The sequence below is a fragment of the Poecilia reticulata genome, linkage group LG7 (assembly GCF_000633615.1).
Source record: "Poecilia reticulata strain Guanapo linkage group LG7, Guppy_female_1.0+MT, whole genome shotgun sequence".
NCBI classification, from domain to species: domain Eukaryota; kingdom Metazoa; phylum Chordata; class Actinopteri; order Cyprinodontiformes; family Poeciliidae; genus Poecilia; species Poecilia reticulata.
In genome coordinates this window covers 30,146,014-30,163,139 of record NC_024337.1, presented here as the reverse complement: position 1 = coordinate 30,163,139, position 17,126 = coordinate 30,146,014, and the positions used below count along the sequence as shown (strand labels likewise).

The 17,126-nt window shown below is 40.4% G+C and overlaps 2 protein-coding genes across 2 annotated transcripts; both read left to right on the top strand.

Annotated features, from left to right (window-relative positions):
• The first annotated feature begins 439 nt into the window (after nt 1-439).
• On the top strand, nt 440-7,602 carry tafazzin (tafazzin, phospholipid-lysophospholipid transacylase). Its single transcript, XM_008414886.2, has 11 exons — nt 440-545; nt 1,752-1,899; nt 1,980-2,108; nt 2,182-2,227; nt 3,055-3,140; nt 3,213-3,293; nt 3,380-3,421; nt 4,204-4,266; nt 4,647-4,699; nt 4,774-4,851; nt 5,976-7,602. The coding sequence occupies exons 2-11, from the start codon at nt 1,791-1,793 to the stop codon at nt 6,075-6,077; spliced, it is 789 nt and encodes a 262-aa protein (XP_008413108.1). The 5' UTR covers nt 440-545; nt 1,752-1,790; the 3' UTR covers nt 6,078-7,602.
• Nucleotides 7,603-8,016: 414 nt separating this feature from the next.
• Nucleotides 8,017-17,120, top strand: atp6ap1a (ATPase H+ transporting accessory protein 1a). Its single transcript, XM_008414885.2, has 11 exons — nt 8,017-8,196; nt 8,898-9,024; nt 9,671-9,745; nt 10,093-10,286; nt 12,620-12,660; nt 12,740-12,825; nt 12,910-13,062; nt 13,745-13,902; nt 14,001-14,051; nt 15,286-15,523; nt 16,901-17,120. The coding sequence occupies exons 1-11, from the start codon at nt 8,060-8,062 to the stop codon at nt 17,108-17,110; spliced, it is 1,470 nt and encodes a 489-aa protein (XP_008413107.1). The 5' UTR covers nt 8,017-8,059; the 3' UTR covers nt 17,111-17,120.
• Nucleotides 17,121-17,126: the final 6 nt, after the last annotated feature.

The window sequence follows — 17,126 nt, the reverse complement described above, 5'->3', positions numbered from 1 at the left end:
CCAAGACCTTCAAAGTGAAAAAAAAAAAAAAAAAAAAAAAAAACAATACGCCAAGACCATCGCCATATTGGAAGGGGTGACGCTGGTCATGAAAAGAAGACAATAACGTAAAAATTACTTGATGATTTTCAACTTTTGCTAAGTTAAAAAGATTGGCTCTTACATTTTTTTTACTAATTACATAATTTAAGCAATTACCAATATAATTTCTCCTCAGAACAGTGTTGTTAAGGAGTATCTTCAGTTTGTCAATCAGACACATGTGAGGGTGTGAAGGTCCTTAGAAAATATTTTATAATTTAGCTTAACAAAATTATTTTTTACTCAATTTTATTATGGCTGGGAATTAACTAAAACATAAAAATATTAAACAATCCGACCTGACGAATGATTTTAGAAGAATAAAGACTGCAATGATCAGGTTATCCAGCAGGAGGCGATATCGCCGCAAGACATGCAGATACTGCAGTTAAACTGAAAGAGAAGAAGAAAAAGAGTAGGAAGAAGAAGAAGGAAGAAAGGTTAACATTAGAGACAGTTATAAAGTAAGTATAACATAAAAAAGGAGATTTTTGCTTTCCTATAAACAACTTAAAAGTGTAGAAATGACGTGTCTACTGTCTGCCTGGCTGTAACGTGCATTTATTTGAATTAAAACTGTTATGTGTGGTTATTTAGAGCTGTAAAGTGATCCTGATATTTGATTAAATATAATGAAACTTTAACCGGAATGCTAGTTGACGTGTTAGCTGGACTGTCCCGGTTTATGTTGGTCAGCTTCATTAACCTGTTCAGGTGAGAGAGACTCTGTTCAGGAACTACCAGATGTTACAGCGGACCGAGACATGCTGCTGGATGCTTTTATATAGTCTTCATTTATAACAACAAGTGACAATATCAGAAAAAAACAAACAAAACAAAAAAATCAGCTATACCTGTTTATGATTTCAATGTATCCCACTGGTTAACAGGTCAAGTAGAACAACTTTTAGGTTATGCATTCCGGTTAAAAAGAGAAAATAAATATTTTTATTCGCATTTGGAAGAGAAAAAAAGCCTCTTGCTGGATGTGACGTCACTGTTGGATCACACAGCTCCTCGCCTTTTGACCTCACAAAGTTCAGACTTTAGTCTCCTGATTGGATCCAGGATTCATGCAGTTTGGAAAAATCTGGAAGTTAAGACTTTTCCAGGTCTGCAGGAGTTCAGACTTTAATCTTTAATTCACATTGTGATAGTTTCATCCATCCATTAATCCGTTCATACATTAATCCTTCTGTTTATTCATACATCCATCTATACTTCTATTCATTTCCTTGTCCATCCATCTGTCATTCATTCATTCATTCATTCATTCATTCATTCATTCATTCATTCATTCATTCATTCATTCATTCATTCCCTTGTCCATCCATCTGTTTATCTTAGTGGAGTTCTCTGGTATTTTTTTCTCCGTCTTTCCATTTTCTTGTTTTTTTTGGGAACTCCAAACTGTAGCTTACTGTTAGCTGACTGTTAGCTTAATGTTAACATTAGCTTGATGTTAGCTTAATGGCTAATCTTTTGCCAAACCAGCTCTGCCAAATGCTTAGTGTCATTTTTGTTGGAACGTCCAGTCACGCTCATGTTTCAAAGCTCAAGTTGAAGAATCTGAATCTGAAGGTGGTTCATTCTGGACCGGAACCACTGCAGCTGTTGACTTTTGTTTTATTCTACTTTATTTTTATGATTATTTCCTCTCTTGTTGTCAGGGTGACTGTGGTTGTATGTAGAACCTCTGGAGAGCCAGGATGCCCCTGGAGGTCCGATGGCCGTTCCCACAATGCCCTGCGCTGGCGTGGCGGGTCTCCAGCTCCTTCATCATGGGCATGGTGGGAACGTATTCCTTCATCTGGACCAGTAAGTGTTTAATCTCTGATTGCAAACAAACATCCAGCCATGCTAGCAGAGCAAGCAGCCACTTTCTGGTCTCCATCCAGAGTACATGAACTACCTGACCGTCCACAACCAGGAGGTTCTGCTGGACCTGATTGACCACCGGCCGTCGGACACGCCCCTCATCACCTTGTCCAATCACCAGTCCTGCATGGACGACCCGCACATCTGGGGTAAGACCCGGGAACGTTGGCGGTCCGGCCCTGAGGGTCGTAACCAGGAAGTAACGCTGTTCGTTTGGAGCAGGTGTGCTGAAGCTGCGGCAGCTGTGGAGCTACAGGAAGATGCGATGGTGAGTTTCTCTTCTCCTGGCGATGCACCGATCCGATACTAATATCTGGACAGTAGATCAACAACAATATATATCAGGATAGACACGGGATCAATATCAATAGACAGAATATTCACTGAGCTCCAGTGTAGGACTGCACTGCATTCTGGGAGATGTAGGCCGAGTCAAGACTTTCTTTTTTTACTTATTCACAAATTAGATCAGGCAGGGCGTCCAAACTTTTGGTCACATGGGCCAAAATCGACAAATAAATAGACCAAAAAAATAAAATAAAATAATAATAATAATAAAAATAGAAAGACTAAAATAAAGGTAAGCAACCCTAAGACTGAAAAACCCAGTTTTAGGGTTTTTCAGCCATAAGACTGGGTGTCAGCGACGATAAGGGCCGATCCATTCAGTCTAATTTTATGCTTTATTTTACCTTATTTTTAGAATTTCTAAATGCTCTTTCTGAACCATCTGAGGTTTGTTGCAGTTTATTTTTTACATGTTTGACTGAGATAGTCAACATGCTGTTTCTGTCAGCTTCAGTTTCTTTATTATTTATGTTACATCGGCTGTTTTACTCCTAATTGAACGAATTAAAGTTGTTTTTTCCATGTTTGACCAGCTTGTGAAGCTGCTGGTGAATTTCACTGAGCTGTACTGGTGCAGAGTTATCCAAACATTTCAGCTGTTTTTCTGCATCAATCTGTATCAGTCGAGGATAAACCTCAGATATCGGTATCTGAAGTGTGGAAAGTGGATCGGTGCATCCCTAGTTGCTCCTCCAGTCCAGATTTTCCCTGTGAGTAACCATGGAAACCTCTGTTTGGACCGAACAGGACGCCGACAGCGTCTGACATCTGCTTCACCAGAGAGCTGCACTCCGGGTTCTTCAGCCGAGGAAAGTGTGTTCCTGTCTGCAGAGGTGAGTCTGAGCAAAGCCCCAGTTCGGGTTTCTGCACAAACGAAAGACGCAGTAACGGTTTGTCTCCTGCAGGCGACGGCGTTTACCAGAAGGGCATGGACTTTGTCCTGGAGAAACTCAACAAGGGAGAATGGGTCCACATTTTCCCTGAAGGTTCGTCAGTAGTTCATGGTTTAGCTGCTGGATGTTCTTTGGGATCAAAATAAAATTTCCTCTGTGTTTAATTCCTGCTTTAACAGGAAAAATCAACATGACGGAGGAATTTATCCGCCTGAAATGGGGTGAGTGGAACAGCCTCTGCACCAAAAACGGCTGCTGTAAAAGATTATCTCAGTGAACAAGTAATCTATCGATTATTCAGATCATTTAAATTTTTTATACTTTTATATTCTCATCCTGGGGCTGCACAGTGGCACAGTTGGTAGAGCTGTTGCCTTGCAGCAAGAAGGTTCTGGGTTCGATTCCCGGCCCCGGTCTTTCTGCATGGAGTCTCCATGTTCTCCCTGTGCATGGTGGGTTTTCTCCAGGTACTCYGGTTTCCTCCCACAGTCCAAAAACATGACTGTCAGGTTAATTGGTCTCTCCAAATTACCCCTAGGTGTGAGTGTGTGTGTGCATGGTTGTGTGTCTCTGTGTGTCTCTGTGTTGCCCTGCGACAGACTGGCAACCTGTGACCCCGCCTCTCACCCGGTACACTAGCTGGAGAGGCACCAGCACCTCCCGACCCCACTGAGGGACAAGGGTGTAAGAAAATGGATGGATGGATGGATGGATGGATGGATGGATGGATTCTCATCCTGCAACTGTCCGATGCTCCTCTGGCGCCCCCTGGTGGCCCCACTTTGAAAAACACACTAGTATAGCTGATAATATGAGGCCAAGCCTTTTTCCTATCCGTCTCCTACTGTTTGCACCCTTCAGCCTGACCCAGAGTCTCAGCCTTTATCTGGTTCAGAACCAGGCATTGGACCAGGTTCTGCTGGTTCTGCCCCGGTCAGGAAGTGGAGAACCTCTAAAGTATTTCCTACGTCTGGTGAATCGTTGGTCCTGTTGTGTGTCTCAGGTGTAGGTCGGCTGATAGCAGAGTGCTCTCTGAATCCCATCATCCTGCCGCTGTGGCATGTAGGTGAGTAAACCCACAGTACCAACACGCTGCATGTTTTCGCTTACATCAGGAAGGTTCATGCTTTTACATGCCATCCGTAGCCGCGCTGCTGCAGTGGAGGCGTGAACTGAATGAAACCTGGAGATGTAGGTGTTAATAATTCAGAGAGCCACAGCAAAGGGGAAAAATAGCCCAGGAAACCTGTTAAAGAGCAACTCAAACCACTTCTTCCTGCTCTGAGTTCACGCTCAGACTCGCTGCCGTAGCCACTGACCACAGCGCTACTTTTTGTTTAGTATAAAACAGTGTTTTGGTTCGTTTGAGTTGGTGGTATCAACTGTTTCCCCCTGGGTGTGTTTCTGTGCCTCCAGCTGTGAGTGTTTTCTGTCTCGCCTCCTCAGGTCTGACCGACGTCCTGCCAAACGAGTCGCCCTACATTCCTCGGTCCGGGAAAGTAAGACCTTTGACCTGGATGTGCTTTGGATTTGTTCTGCTTCTGTTGGGGTTAAATGTCGCTTTCTCTTCCAGAGGATCACGGTCCTGGTGGGAAAACCTTTCAGCGTCAGAGAGCTGGTTGATTCCCTCCGAGCTGAARACARGAGCCAGGTGAAAACGACAAGCTGCTTTTTAAGGGGAAAAATAAACCAGCAGCAAATTTAGCTGAAGAAAAATGTCTGAACTTGGAATGTACTGAAAATATGGCCTGATATTCACATCCAAATTAACATTAATGTAATTATATCTCATAACCAATATTACACTTATTATACACATTTTCTTACACATTGAACACTAAAAATGACCAAACTGGTTGAATTAACTTATTTAATCCTGATGTGTCACTATATACCAATTTAATAATTATTTCTTTACTTCCCGTTTAGTTGAACATATCAGAGGCTTTTTATTTAACCCCAGTAACATTAAGGAATACATTTACATGCAGATTTAACACATAATTCGTTAAATATTGAATTATGGAGGACTGAAGTTGTCAAAACATAGAAAAACATAAATAGTTTGATAAAGTAATAATTAGGTCAAATATTGCTCCAAAAAATAACTTTCCCAACTTATTTGATTATAAATAGTAACATAGATTAATATTTGTTTGTCATTTTTAATTGTATTAATTTAACATAATCCCAATTTTTTATTTTTAATCTTACTGTTTTGTTAGTTAAAAATTTTTTTTCACTATTTATATATATTTTTTATACTCTAGGTGTAGATTTTAAAAAAACATTCTTTTTCTTTTAATTATACATTGATTTGTATGCTTAGGTGTTGCTCTCTCTCACTCTCGCAGCCTGACTGAGCTGCAGACATTTTAAACACGCCTGTTTTCTGTGATATAAATTTAACTTTATAACCACAGGCGTAAATCCCAGGGGGGGTTGGGGGGCCCGGATCCCCCAAGTCTTAAATCATTAAAGGAACTTTTTTATTTAAACAATAGAAAAATGAAAAGGCAAAAGAAACAAAGAATGAAATAAACTTGCCATTCATSCAAGAAAAAAAATAAGGATGAATTTTTAGTCAGATTGAACCCATTAAAAACCTTTCAGATAAGAGATATGGGACTAATAAAGGACATTGATATCAATTATTAATATCAATTAAATTTAACATAAATTTACATTATGTTAAATTTCACTGTAAATCGACACGGTTAAGAAATCTCCCTGTTTTTATTTCCTCCCCTGGTTTTAACCAAACTCTTGTTGTAGATGGAAATGAGGAAGACGTTGACCGATTTCATCCAGACGGAGTTCAGGAACCTGAAAGCTCAGGCGGAAGGTCTCCACAGACAGATAGAAACCAGATCCTGAGGCTCGATTTCCCTCCGGACAGCGAGCAGGACGGACGGAGCAACGGATGCAGCGTTAGCCTGGTCCGATGCTAACACGGTTTGGACTCTGGCTCGGGTCGCTAACCTCCTGCTCTGACAACATGCTGGATTTCTCAGTTAATTATGAAGAAAACGACGATCATCGGTGATCGTTTTCTGTACTTTTGAAGAAACAGAATCTCCAGCTGTTAAATAAAAAGCATGTTTTAAATTGAATTAGCGAACAGCAGCTGTGACGCAGGTTGATGACTGATTGTTTTCAATGTATGTTGACCCAGAAATGGTTTCTGCTGTGGATTTTGAATAATTTCTGCTCCCAGTTTTCAGATCAAATCCAACCTGTGCCTCTGTTCCCGTCACTTCTTTTTACATTTGTGTTGTCCCTCATTTTTAATTCTTACATTTAATTTAAAATAATTTCTGCTTTGATTTCGCTGCGTCAGACTAGCAGCTTACGAAGGCGGTAATTAAAATACATTTACGATCTTTCTTCACCGTTTTCTTCGTGTTTCGATGTTGGTTCTGATGATGCGGTTGGAGAATTCGACGTTAAGCTGCTCTTAAAGTGACCAGGAAGTGTTGTCCAGTTAAAGCACCTGTGGATTTACAAACTGGTGTCAGTCCTGATTCGTTAGCGTGCCAAAGCATCAGCAGCTAAACGCCCAGTTCTGTTTATATCTTCCCATTTCCATCAAGTTTTCTCTAAAAGTTGGAGTTTTTCTAACTCTATTTGCATCTAACGCTAACAGTTTTTACACGTCTCGACTCACATCTTTAAGATTTTACCACAGCAGCTTCCGTTTAGATTTAAATGTTTTTTCCTCCAACTACTTTAATGTTGATTTAATCTTTACATCCACAATTTATACATGAAAATACTGAGATTTTTTACTTCTTTCATCCTGTTTTATGCCAAATAATACATCACTCTGCAAACCCATAACTCTACTTTTACTCCTCTTATATGTTCAGCCATTAATTTTTCAATCAAAGCTAAAAACGGACGTCTTTAGCCTGTTTTATCTTTGATAAGGTAACTTTACCTCCACGTTGTGCCACATGTCGGTTAGGGAATCGTCTGCTGGTCTCAGTCTGAGGTCAAAGGTGCTTTAATCTGTTTTCTGTCCTCTGGTTTCTGATTCCTCCTCAGTTTTTTGTTTATCTGTTTGCTGCAGCACCGATCACTATCACAGTTCTGGCAGTTCGACACCAAACACTTGATTTGTGATATTCTTGATGGKTTTTTTTTATGGCCATTATGTGAAGATTTTGGGAAAGTATGTTTGAAAAATGCTGTATTTTCTGTAGATCTACTAACTTTTTGAAATTATCCCCAGCTTTGATGCATATTTTGTATAAACAGAGAGTATTTTATCCCCAGATTACTGACTTTTCTAAGGGAAACAAAACATTGATTTGCCATTATTTTAAGTGAATCACCTTTCTGTCATTGTTACTCTTTCCTCCTGTATGCTTTCAATAAAGCATCTGACTTTTAAAGCTGTGATTTGTCTTTGTTTTGTACCCTTGTTTCCATTCTAGCCCCAGGACAATCGTATATTTCTATAAGATATTTTAGAAAACAAAACTTAAGCTTAATTTTACATCTGARTTGAGGTATTTTGATGTCAAAGTTTATAAAACTGAATAAAAACACAGAAAAATATTTTAAATATATGTTCACACTCCTCAGTGTTAAGTAAGCCATCCTAATATAATTCATATATAATTTAGCTGCGCATAATAACTTGTCTTAGTTACTTATGTGTCGCTCTTTTTGTAAAATTAGTCGTAGGATAGCTTAACCAGAGAATTTCACCAATATCTTGTATTGTGATTATGTGTTAAGTTGTTTTGCCATAGAGACACCGGAGTTTAGCGCGCTGCTGCTGAGATGCTCCTCAGTAGTCACGTGATCTCCTCTACGTCACGTTCGGCACCTGCTGTCATATCGGAGGAAAGATGGCGTCGTCAGGGACAGCGAGCCTCTTTCTCCAGCGGATTCCCGGGTCCATGACCGTGTTTCTGGCCGTGTTCAGTGTTCTCATCACGGTTCAGTGCCATGAGCAGGTCCCGGTCATCATATGGACGAGTGAAGGGTGAGTGGGGTCCAGGGTTCGGGGTTCTACCGGGGCTTGTCCGTCCGCTAACCGTTAGCAGTGTATTAATGTCGGGAGGAGGAGAAATGTTTGCTGTGATGTCGAAATTAGGTCTGAATTTAACTGAAATTATCGCGCATTAGAGGTCATGTTGTGTTTTATTTATGCGTTTAGTGTCACCTCAGGAGGATGAGGGCTACTAAGAATAAATAAAAAAAAATTTCCATTGGCTTTAATCACCTTCAGTATCAGTTTTCAGTTAAATAAATACGCTTTCAAGATCGACGAATGTGCGTACATAAAAACAGACTATTGGATTATATAAAATTATATTGCATGTTGTTAAAATATTAACCTTTAATTGTAAATGTAACTAGTTACTGTCTGCCTCAGATAATCTAAACATTCAAATACACTGTATATGAATCAAGTAAAATAATTATAAACCGAACACCAAATGAAATCATATAAGAAGAACATTTACATAATTAGTACATAAAAAATTTAATAAAAAAAACAAAACAGGACAGTAGTCCTACATTACAGCTGTTTTGAAGATATTTATATTAATTTGTTCAGGTTCTGGAAAATATTCCAGCTAAACTATGAGCCATGTTTTTTCCATATAATCACATATTTATATGTCTTGGTTATTTTCTGGTTGTCCACCTGTTTGATGATGTTTCCCTTTTCTTTTGAAGGGTCTCCATCCCTCAGCAGGCTCTGCCCACTGCAGGTCACATCGTTGGGCACCAGCAGCTGGCCTCCTACCTGGACAAGGCTCTGAACGTCGGGCCCCGAAACGTGGTGCTGTTCCTTCAGGATAAGGTACAAAACAGACTCTTAACATGCTTGATTTAAAAAGAGAACCAAAAATACAATTATTAACGCTGTAAAATAAAATAGGGCCTTTCTCCGTTAGCTTCATGTGAGGATTATTTTTTTCATTTAACCTATTAGTTAAAGTTAAACTCAGAGATTTGAAGAGGAGCTGCAAAAGCAAATGAGACGGATTAGCAGAGCTAGCAACTGATAAGGTCATCCAGGACATGTTATTGTGGAATATTGTCTGTGTTACCCAGATAGTAAAGACTGTTAGCATGTGATGCTAACAGTCTTTGCTCAGAGGACTCTTCAGATTAGTTGCAAGTCGGACTGCTAGTGGAGATCCCGTCTGCCAACAGCATCAACTACGACTCTTTAAAGATGCTTGGATGATATGACTTATGAAAAGCTTTCATTTTCCTTTGGGTCAAATAAAGTATTTTTCAAATGTGGTGAATGTAAATTTTATTTTCAGTTGTTGACTAAATTTTTGTCCTGTTGGTTCTTTCCTGGTGTCTGGGTCCAAAGCTTGAATAAAAAAATTTGTTTGACTTTCTTCATCAAAAATAAAATTTTATTTGAATAGCAGCAGCAAAGTGCTTTCTTCTCTCCCTAATCTCTGTTTTCTGGTTTTGTTTTTGTTCTCTAGATGAGTATCGAGGATTTTACCATGTATGGAGGAGCCTTTGGAAACAAGCAAGATGGTGTTTTTCCTAACCTTGAGGTAAAATATTAAAGTCAGACACTCAGGGTGGTAGTATGTAAGAAATATACCTCAGTGTTTACGTCATGGAGCATATAACCTATGCTGAATATGGTCTTTCTACAAATAAATTGTCATTAAAATATATAATACATAATAGTTAGAGGTCCAGTTTAGAACAGGAATTGAACTGGACAGCCTGGGCTACAGGAGAAATTTGGACTATTCTTGAATTGAAGTTGGGGGGGCTGCACAAAATCAGTTAAATTGCCACAAAAATCACCAGAACCCCACTATGGACACCCTTGCTGTAAAGGATAATATTAATTTCCTCCCATGTCTTTATTTATTCCTCTGATCTGTCCCAGGGAGCGCTTCAGGCCTCTTCTTCTTCTCTGGTTCTTCCTGCTGTGTCTTGGCCCGCCTCCAACGCTGTGATTGGTCAGCTGCAGGACCAATTAGAAACGTCCCCTCTGTACATGGACCCGGAGACGCTGAGCCAGCTGAGACTGAACGCCTCGTCTCCGGCTCTGCTGGTCTTCAGGCTGCCGTACGGGACCGGGTGAGCTTGTTTAGGATGCAAATAATTAATCTACGATTAATGGATCATTAGATTAAAACTAGTTCCATGCGATTAACTAAACTCCGTTTAGACTAGCGGTTCTCAACGTGGGCGGTACCGCCCCCCAGGGGGCGTTCAGAGGACGGCAGGGGGCGCTGGCGGACATTTTTACAAAAGTGGGGCGCTGGGATGCCTTTGGGGGGCGTTTGGTCGAAGGTAAACTTTACACCTTAAATCCACAACAATACCAGTTTAGACTTTGAGCAACTTGGTAAAACTGTATGTGTAACATTAAATCACTTGACTGCAGCTGTATCGATGGCAGCTCTTCTTCTATTCAGTGTTTGTAGCTTCATGGTGCAGCTCCGCATCAGTTCAGCGTTACACCGGCTGATGACGCTGCTGTGATTCACTTTGTCTGGTATTTATGTAGCTACATATGTTTTGGCAGTTCTGTGATCATGTCAAAGCAGCAATTTATATTAAAAAGTGTTTTATTTTCGTTTGAAAGCTGCCCGCTTCCATGAAGGACAACCGAAAATCGCTCTTATAAACATGTAATTACTAAAATCACGATACCTTCACTTTGTATCCCTCTGAAAAATGAACCCATTTAAATAAAGAAATCCCTCCATGGGTGATTCCACGATAGAGAGCGTTCATTTATAGCGTTAACACGGAGCTGTAAGTGGTCCGACATGAAACGGGTTTGATGGAACAACGGTACCACAACACTTTAAAATTTCAATAATCAGAATACCAAAATTGTTTCCATTGTTTTAAAAGGAAACAATGTACAAATATCGATATGTTTCCCTTACCGCCCTGCACCTCAGAGAGTTTTTTTTTTAAAAAAACGACGTTCACATTGCGCAAAATTCTGAAACATGAGAAGCGGGCAAAACGAAGCGACGAACTAGATGTGAATTAGGGCTTAAAAACAGAGAATCCAACGCTGAACAGTGAAAAATCAACACATGATGTGAAAAACATGACGATTAGGCGGCGCAGCAGGTGATGAGTGAAGATTACTGATGGTCAATAAACGATAAAATAAATGTAGCAACAGGAAAGAAACTAAAGTGGACATAGCAATAAACCAAGAGAGRATAAAACTAATCAAATGAAACTAAATGGAAATGAATGAAGAACAAAATGCAAGAATAAACTAAGAAACTAAAGTAAATACAGAGGAATAAACTGGTATGGCAAGACCTTTCGATCAATAATTAATACAGAGACCGTATGGCAAGAATAAACAGACATTATTTCCAGATAAAAGGTAAAATAATATTGTTGAAGTGCCATGGGCAGGGGCGCAACTACACATTATTCAGATGGATGCGAAAACATTAATTGGCAGCCCCCCCCCACGAACAAGCGTAGAAACATACGCTCGCCTCCCCCCCATCAACCCCCCTCCTCCAGACGCCGATAGGTTTAGGGCAAAACTCTCTACATTACCCCGTTATGTGCGTGAGGTGAAGGAGCGTAAGGCGCTGAAGTGTACGGGAAAACATAATCGGTGTGTCGATTCATAACATCTACAATAATGATAGTAACATTAATAATAAAATAATTGTCAGTGCAAAGTAGCCTACAAATTCTTTGGTGGAGGGCGATGAGGGACCTGGATAAAGGCTGGGGGGGCGCAGGGCCGAAAAAGGTTGAGAAACACTGATTTAGACCTTGTTTCAGTGTTGTAGTTTGGCCGCTATCCAGCAGAGGGCGCCGCTGGTCATTAGTAAGCGGTGCCCTGTTGATAACAAAATTCAAGATGGCGGTAATATCCCAGCTCAGCAGAGAGAAACGGTCCAAACGGAGTCCGGTGAGGGATGAAAAATGTACTTTATGTGGTTCTTCTTTTTGAAATATAAACTCCTTAAGACATCGTCTTTATAAATCTCCCATTCCGTCGAGCTGAATGGCGGAGCAGCGTCAATTTATGAGTAAAAACTACGGACATGACGGGAGGACACGGTGCTGACAGAAAAACTGATGGCACAACGCAGGAAAATGTGACATTTCACTGTTGAGTTTGATGTCTTTCTAAGTATAATAATGTGAGAATAACACATTTTTCTGTTTATTCAGTCAGTATTTAACATAGCTGGCAAAGTAATGTTTAAATATAATGATAGAAAATTAAAGATTTAGCTTTTTGTGCTATAAGTCGCTCGGCCGTCTTGATACWAGAGAGAACTCTGTTGTTGTTTTTTTTAACATGCTTTTGAACTGTTAGTTGATAAGAGAAATGAACTTTAGATAATTAATCGATAACTTCCCTTCCTCTCCGCCGGATCTCACCGTTTTGTCACCGGATTGTGTTGCAGGTCAGATCTGCTGTCTGCTAAAGAGATTCTCAGTGGAAACGGTGAGACTTTGTGGTCACTTTTCATTCATCAAAGCATCAGATTGATCAGGTTTTGACCCGTTTGTCCGTCTTTGTTTAGATGAGGTCATGGGTCAGGTGATGAGCATCATGAAGTCCCAGTCCGTCCCCTTCACGGCCGTTTATACCGGCCTGCAGCCCTTCAGGGTGAGCCTGCCGTGGTGAAGGTGAACGCTGATCTTCATGAGGTTTTGTCCAACCCGCCCTGTCCCGTTTTGTCCGTGTCGGCAGAAGGAAGCGGCGTCCAGGTCTCTGGAGACGGGTCTTGGTGGAGGACGCTCCCTGCTGCAGTCCAGAGGCGGATACAGGGACCGGTGGAGGGACCGGGAGCGCCAGCAGCGCGTCAAGGAGCAGCCCGGAGTTTACCCTCCTGTGGAGTTTAAGGTGCTTTTTCTGTCTTCCTCTGGCTTAAAGGGACAGTACAGAATATTTCAAAGTGTGGCCCGGGGGCCATTTGTGGTCCTTGAAATGGATTTGTTCGGCCCCTGAAAACAAGAAAATGATGGTACAAGTTTGGCCAACAAAACTGAAAACTATTTAATAAATCTGGAAATCATCCTTTTTATGTTTTGGTTCTTTAATAACATAATTTATAAAAAAATAAAATAAAATATTTAAAACGATAAACAATTTTTGCTTTTTTAATTTAGCAGGCCAGTAGTTTAAATTTTCTGATTTTGGCCCCCAGGATAAAAAGTTTGGACACCCCTGATCCGTGTTCTTTAACTGGCAACCCACATCATGATGCAGCCGCCACCGTGTTTCTATACGTTCTGAAGGCACAAATCAGCAACGAGGCTCTCATTAAGCTGTTCTTTTCTTACTGTAATTAAACAGATTATTTATTTTAATAACTAGAGAAGCTGAACCAGTTCTGGATAGATTTATAGACAAATGAGTTTTTTTTGTTTATCTTAAATGCAAATGTTTTTTGCTCAGTTTTGGCTTAATTACAGCTCTGAGTAACAATTGCCTTTTATGTCATTTAACTATTGATTACTAAATTAGTTGACAGTTATTACAATAATTGATTAATCGCTTCAGTTTTCTGCTCCGTTTTCTGCAGGAGGACGACAAAACATGCATGATGCTGTGGGCCAAAGGCCTGACGGTGAGCATTCTGCGGAACAACCGCTGGGAGGAGCACGACCTGACGCCGGCCACCTTCGGTGAGGGAGTTAGCCCCAAGCTGCACGGCTCCGACTGCGACAAGAGCAAATCGAGGTGCAGAAAACTGAATTTTAGGTTTAGCAGCCAAAACGGCGGCGATGGAGGAGCTTCCAGCTGGACTCGTCCTTCATTCCTGTCTGGTTTCCTTCCAGGTTGGTTCTGAACTATGAGAACGTCCTCGGCCACCGCAGCTTCAAGCTGATGTGAGTGTTTCACAGGCCTCTGATGTAAACGATCATTTTACTCATTATTATGGCAATTAGGCTTATAAAATATTTAAAACAATAACATATTGGTAAATTCTGCCATAACGGCAGGATTAATATCGAAACCTGCTGCAGTAAATCGCTGTTATAGCGCCCTCTGGTGGACTCATCACAGCAAGACAAAATTTAATGACATCAGCTAAATGTGTTTATCTGGTTACGGATGGGAAACATTTTTTAATATCTTCTTTCCTCTCGTTTTAATTATTTTACAAGGTTTCATACATCAGAAGCAGTTTTGAAAAATGCGGTTAAACCATGTTTACTGCTATTCTCTTTAAATCATACATTATTTTTTACAATGACATTAAAAAGAAACAGAATACATTCCCTGGATGTATTCTTTCTGCCAGATGCTCACATTAGTCGATGGTACCGATCCCCGAAAAACTATGAAAACCTGAACACGTCCAGGGAAAAGCTCTCTGCTATGCTAATAGCAGTTAGCATTCATGAGGAGGATTAAGTCATTATCAAATTTTAAAACCGAACTCAAAACACACCTTTTTAGATCTGCCTTTTCCACATGACACAATTGGTTTGCCTGATTTTACATAGATTTTATATAGATGCATTGTTTTATTTATTTCTATCTATTTTTAATTGTTATATTTTATTTGTTTCTGTCACTATTTTTTACTCTTGCACGGTGTCCTTGAGTGCCAGAAAGGCGCCTTTGAAATAAAATGTATTATTATTATTATTTGGTTTGAGGGATTTTAATAATTGAGTCTCTTGACTTGTTTGATGAATCGTTCCAGCCCGACTGCGATTGCGCGTTTTTTCTTTACATTTGTAGCGGCTAAAATCCTATATTTTAGGCTACTGGTGGTTGTTGTTGAAAGGCGTTGGTTTTACGTGATTCAGGATGCCGATCTTTCCTTTGACATAAATAAAGTCATTTATTGCCAGTACAAATGTCCATTGTCTCACTGTTTCCATTTAGATCCACATAAATTCGACATACATCCAAAATCAAGCACAGTAGAAAACTGTTTGCCTCTACCTATTAACCACACTGAGCAGAATCATGGTTGACCTTAAATAACCCATCCCCCCCATCAGACACTCAGAACTCAAAATAAATACGCCCCCTGGTGGCGATAAACCCAAGAAAGAATAAATGGCTCCTACAATATTGTTTAGTTTCTTTATTTTKATTTGGTTCCAGCTTCGTCATGAGCCAGCGCCATTACACGGTGTCGGCGCGCCGCTGGTTCACTCTGGACGCCGTGGAGCTGGAGTACGACGGCACCAAAGCCACGTTCAACGGCAGCAGGAACATCTACGCCCCGGCTGAATACTCCTACCACTGCAAGTCCGTCAGCAGCTTCCGCTGGCCGCTGCTCGTCCCGCGCTCCGCCAAAGACCCGGCCAACCAGTGGAGGGTCTCCTTCGACGACTTTCAGGTGAGTTTCAGTCGGTTTGACTGCAGATTCCCAGTCAAACCGACTAGTTTGACTGTGAACCCACAGACAATGCTACACAATACAGAAACATCCACTCACTATTCATAATTATTACAGTTATTTAGCACAATGCTAACATTTTACCTCCTGGCTTTACATGGCCCTGAGTTCTGAGACAGAAAAATGTATCATCAKGACTTTATTAACAAAATATAMAACTTTTCCACACAATCCCCTCATTTTATTATGTAAAAAAATTATATCTTATGTTAATCACATAAAAATAAATTATTCCCTCAGTTACATGCAGAGTTAGGTAGTAATTAGTTACATTTACCTTTTGGGGAAAAACTAGGAGGATTTTTACTACGATGTACTTTTACTTTKGTAATTTCTGGATATTTTATCCACTCTGAGTAACTTCACTGAATGAAAAACATGTTTTAACCAAAWATTCACCAAAGACGCACATCTGCAGTTTTTGTTGATTTTATTTTGAAAGAAACTGATTTAGAAAAATGTTRTAATAAATAAGTGGCCTCTTCTTCTGCTGAATAGTAGTTATATGGTATTTATSGCATCRTTTATCGTGATAMATKTCTTGAAAGAATTTAGATTTATCATTTATCGTGATAAATTTCCATTAATTAYGTTTAAAACTTCCCACAACTCTTCATATTGTTGGGATTTTACTGTTTTCTCTGTTTGTCCAATARGAGCATAAATAAATATCAATGTTACTGTGAGCAGCTCAGAGATAAAAATCTGACTTCATTCCTAAAGAAACACATTATAAATGGGAACGTTTTTCAAGAGAAGTTTGTGTTTGAGGGGCTGGAATTGATGCGACACACAACAGTTACCTAAAATATAAGTAAATAATTCTCATCACTTATCAGAGTAGTACCAGAAAACAAAGCGATAAAGTTCATGTCGCCCAGCGCGACTGAAAAGGAGAACAACCCTGTGCACAGACACTAACTTTTATAAAAAATATCTTTTTACATATTTGTTGAAACTTTCATGTTGTGACAGTTTGGTATGAGATGGATAAATTCAGCTCCTGCCTTCTCCCCAACTGGAGACAACCAATCAGACAGGAGGCGGGGCTTAGCGCTGTCAATCACCTGTCCTTCTGTTGCTCCCACCAGCTAGCGTAGCTTGTTGTGAGTGCTAAAGCTAGTTAGCATTTGAGTGAGTTGTTTCTCCACCATTCGCACATTTAGCAGCGCATACATGAGTGATTGACAGCGCTAAGACCCTCCCCCTGGCTCTGATTGGTCATTTAGAGCGGCGCTTTTCTTCRGGCAKCAATAGCAGCTCAGGGAGATCCGTCTTTTTACAGATTATAAATGTTTTACTTTAATATGTTCCCAGATCCAGGGCTTCAGCCTGAGCGGCAGCGAGTTCTCGTACGCCAGCGACTGCGCTGGGTTCTTCTCGGCGGGGATCTGGATGGGCCTGCTGACCAGCCTGCTCATGGTTCTGGTTCTGACCTACGGCCTGCACATGATCATGCAGCTGCTCACCATGGACCGCTTCGACGACCCCAAAGGCCCCGGCATCTCCGTGCCCCAGACGGAGTGACGCAGTCCTCCAACCA

Excerpts from the sequence above, each read along its gene's own strand:
- atp6ap1a (XM_008414885.2), top strand. The coding sequence starts at position 8,060 with ATGGCGTCGTCAGGGACAGCGAGCCTCTTTCTCCAGCGGATTCCCGGG. Across the intron at positions 9,746-10,092 it reads GTGTTTTTCCTAACCTTGAG|GGAGCGCTTCAGGCCTCTTC; the intron begins GTAAAATATTAA and ends GATCTGTCCCAG. Across the intron at positions 13,903-14,000 it reads TGCGACAAGAGCAAATCGAG|GTTGGTTCTGAACTATGAGA; the intron begins GTGCAGAAAACT and ends GTTTCCTTCCAG.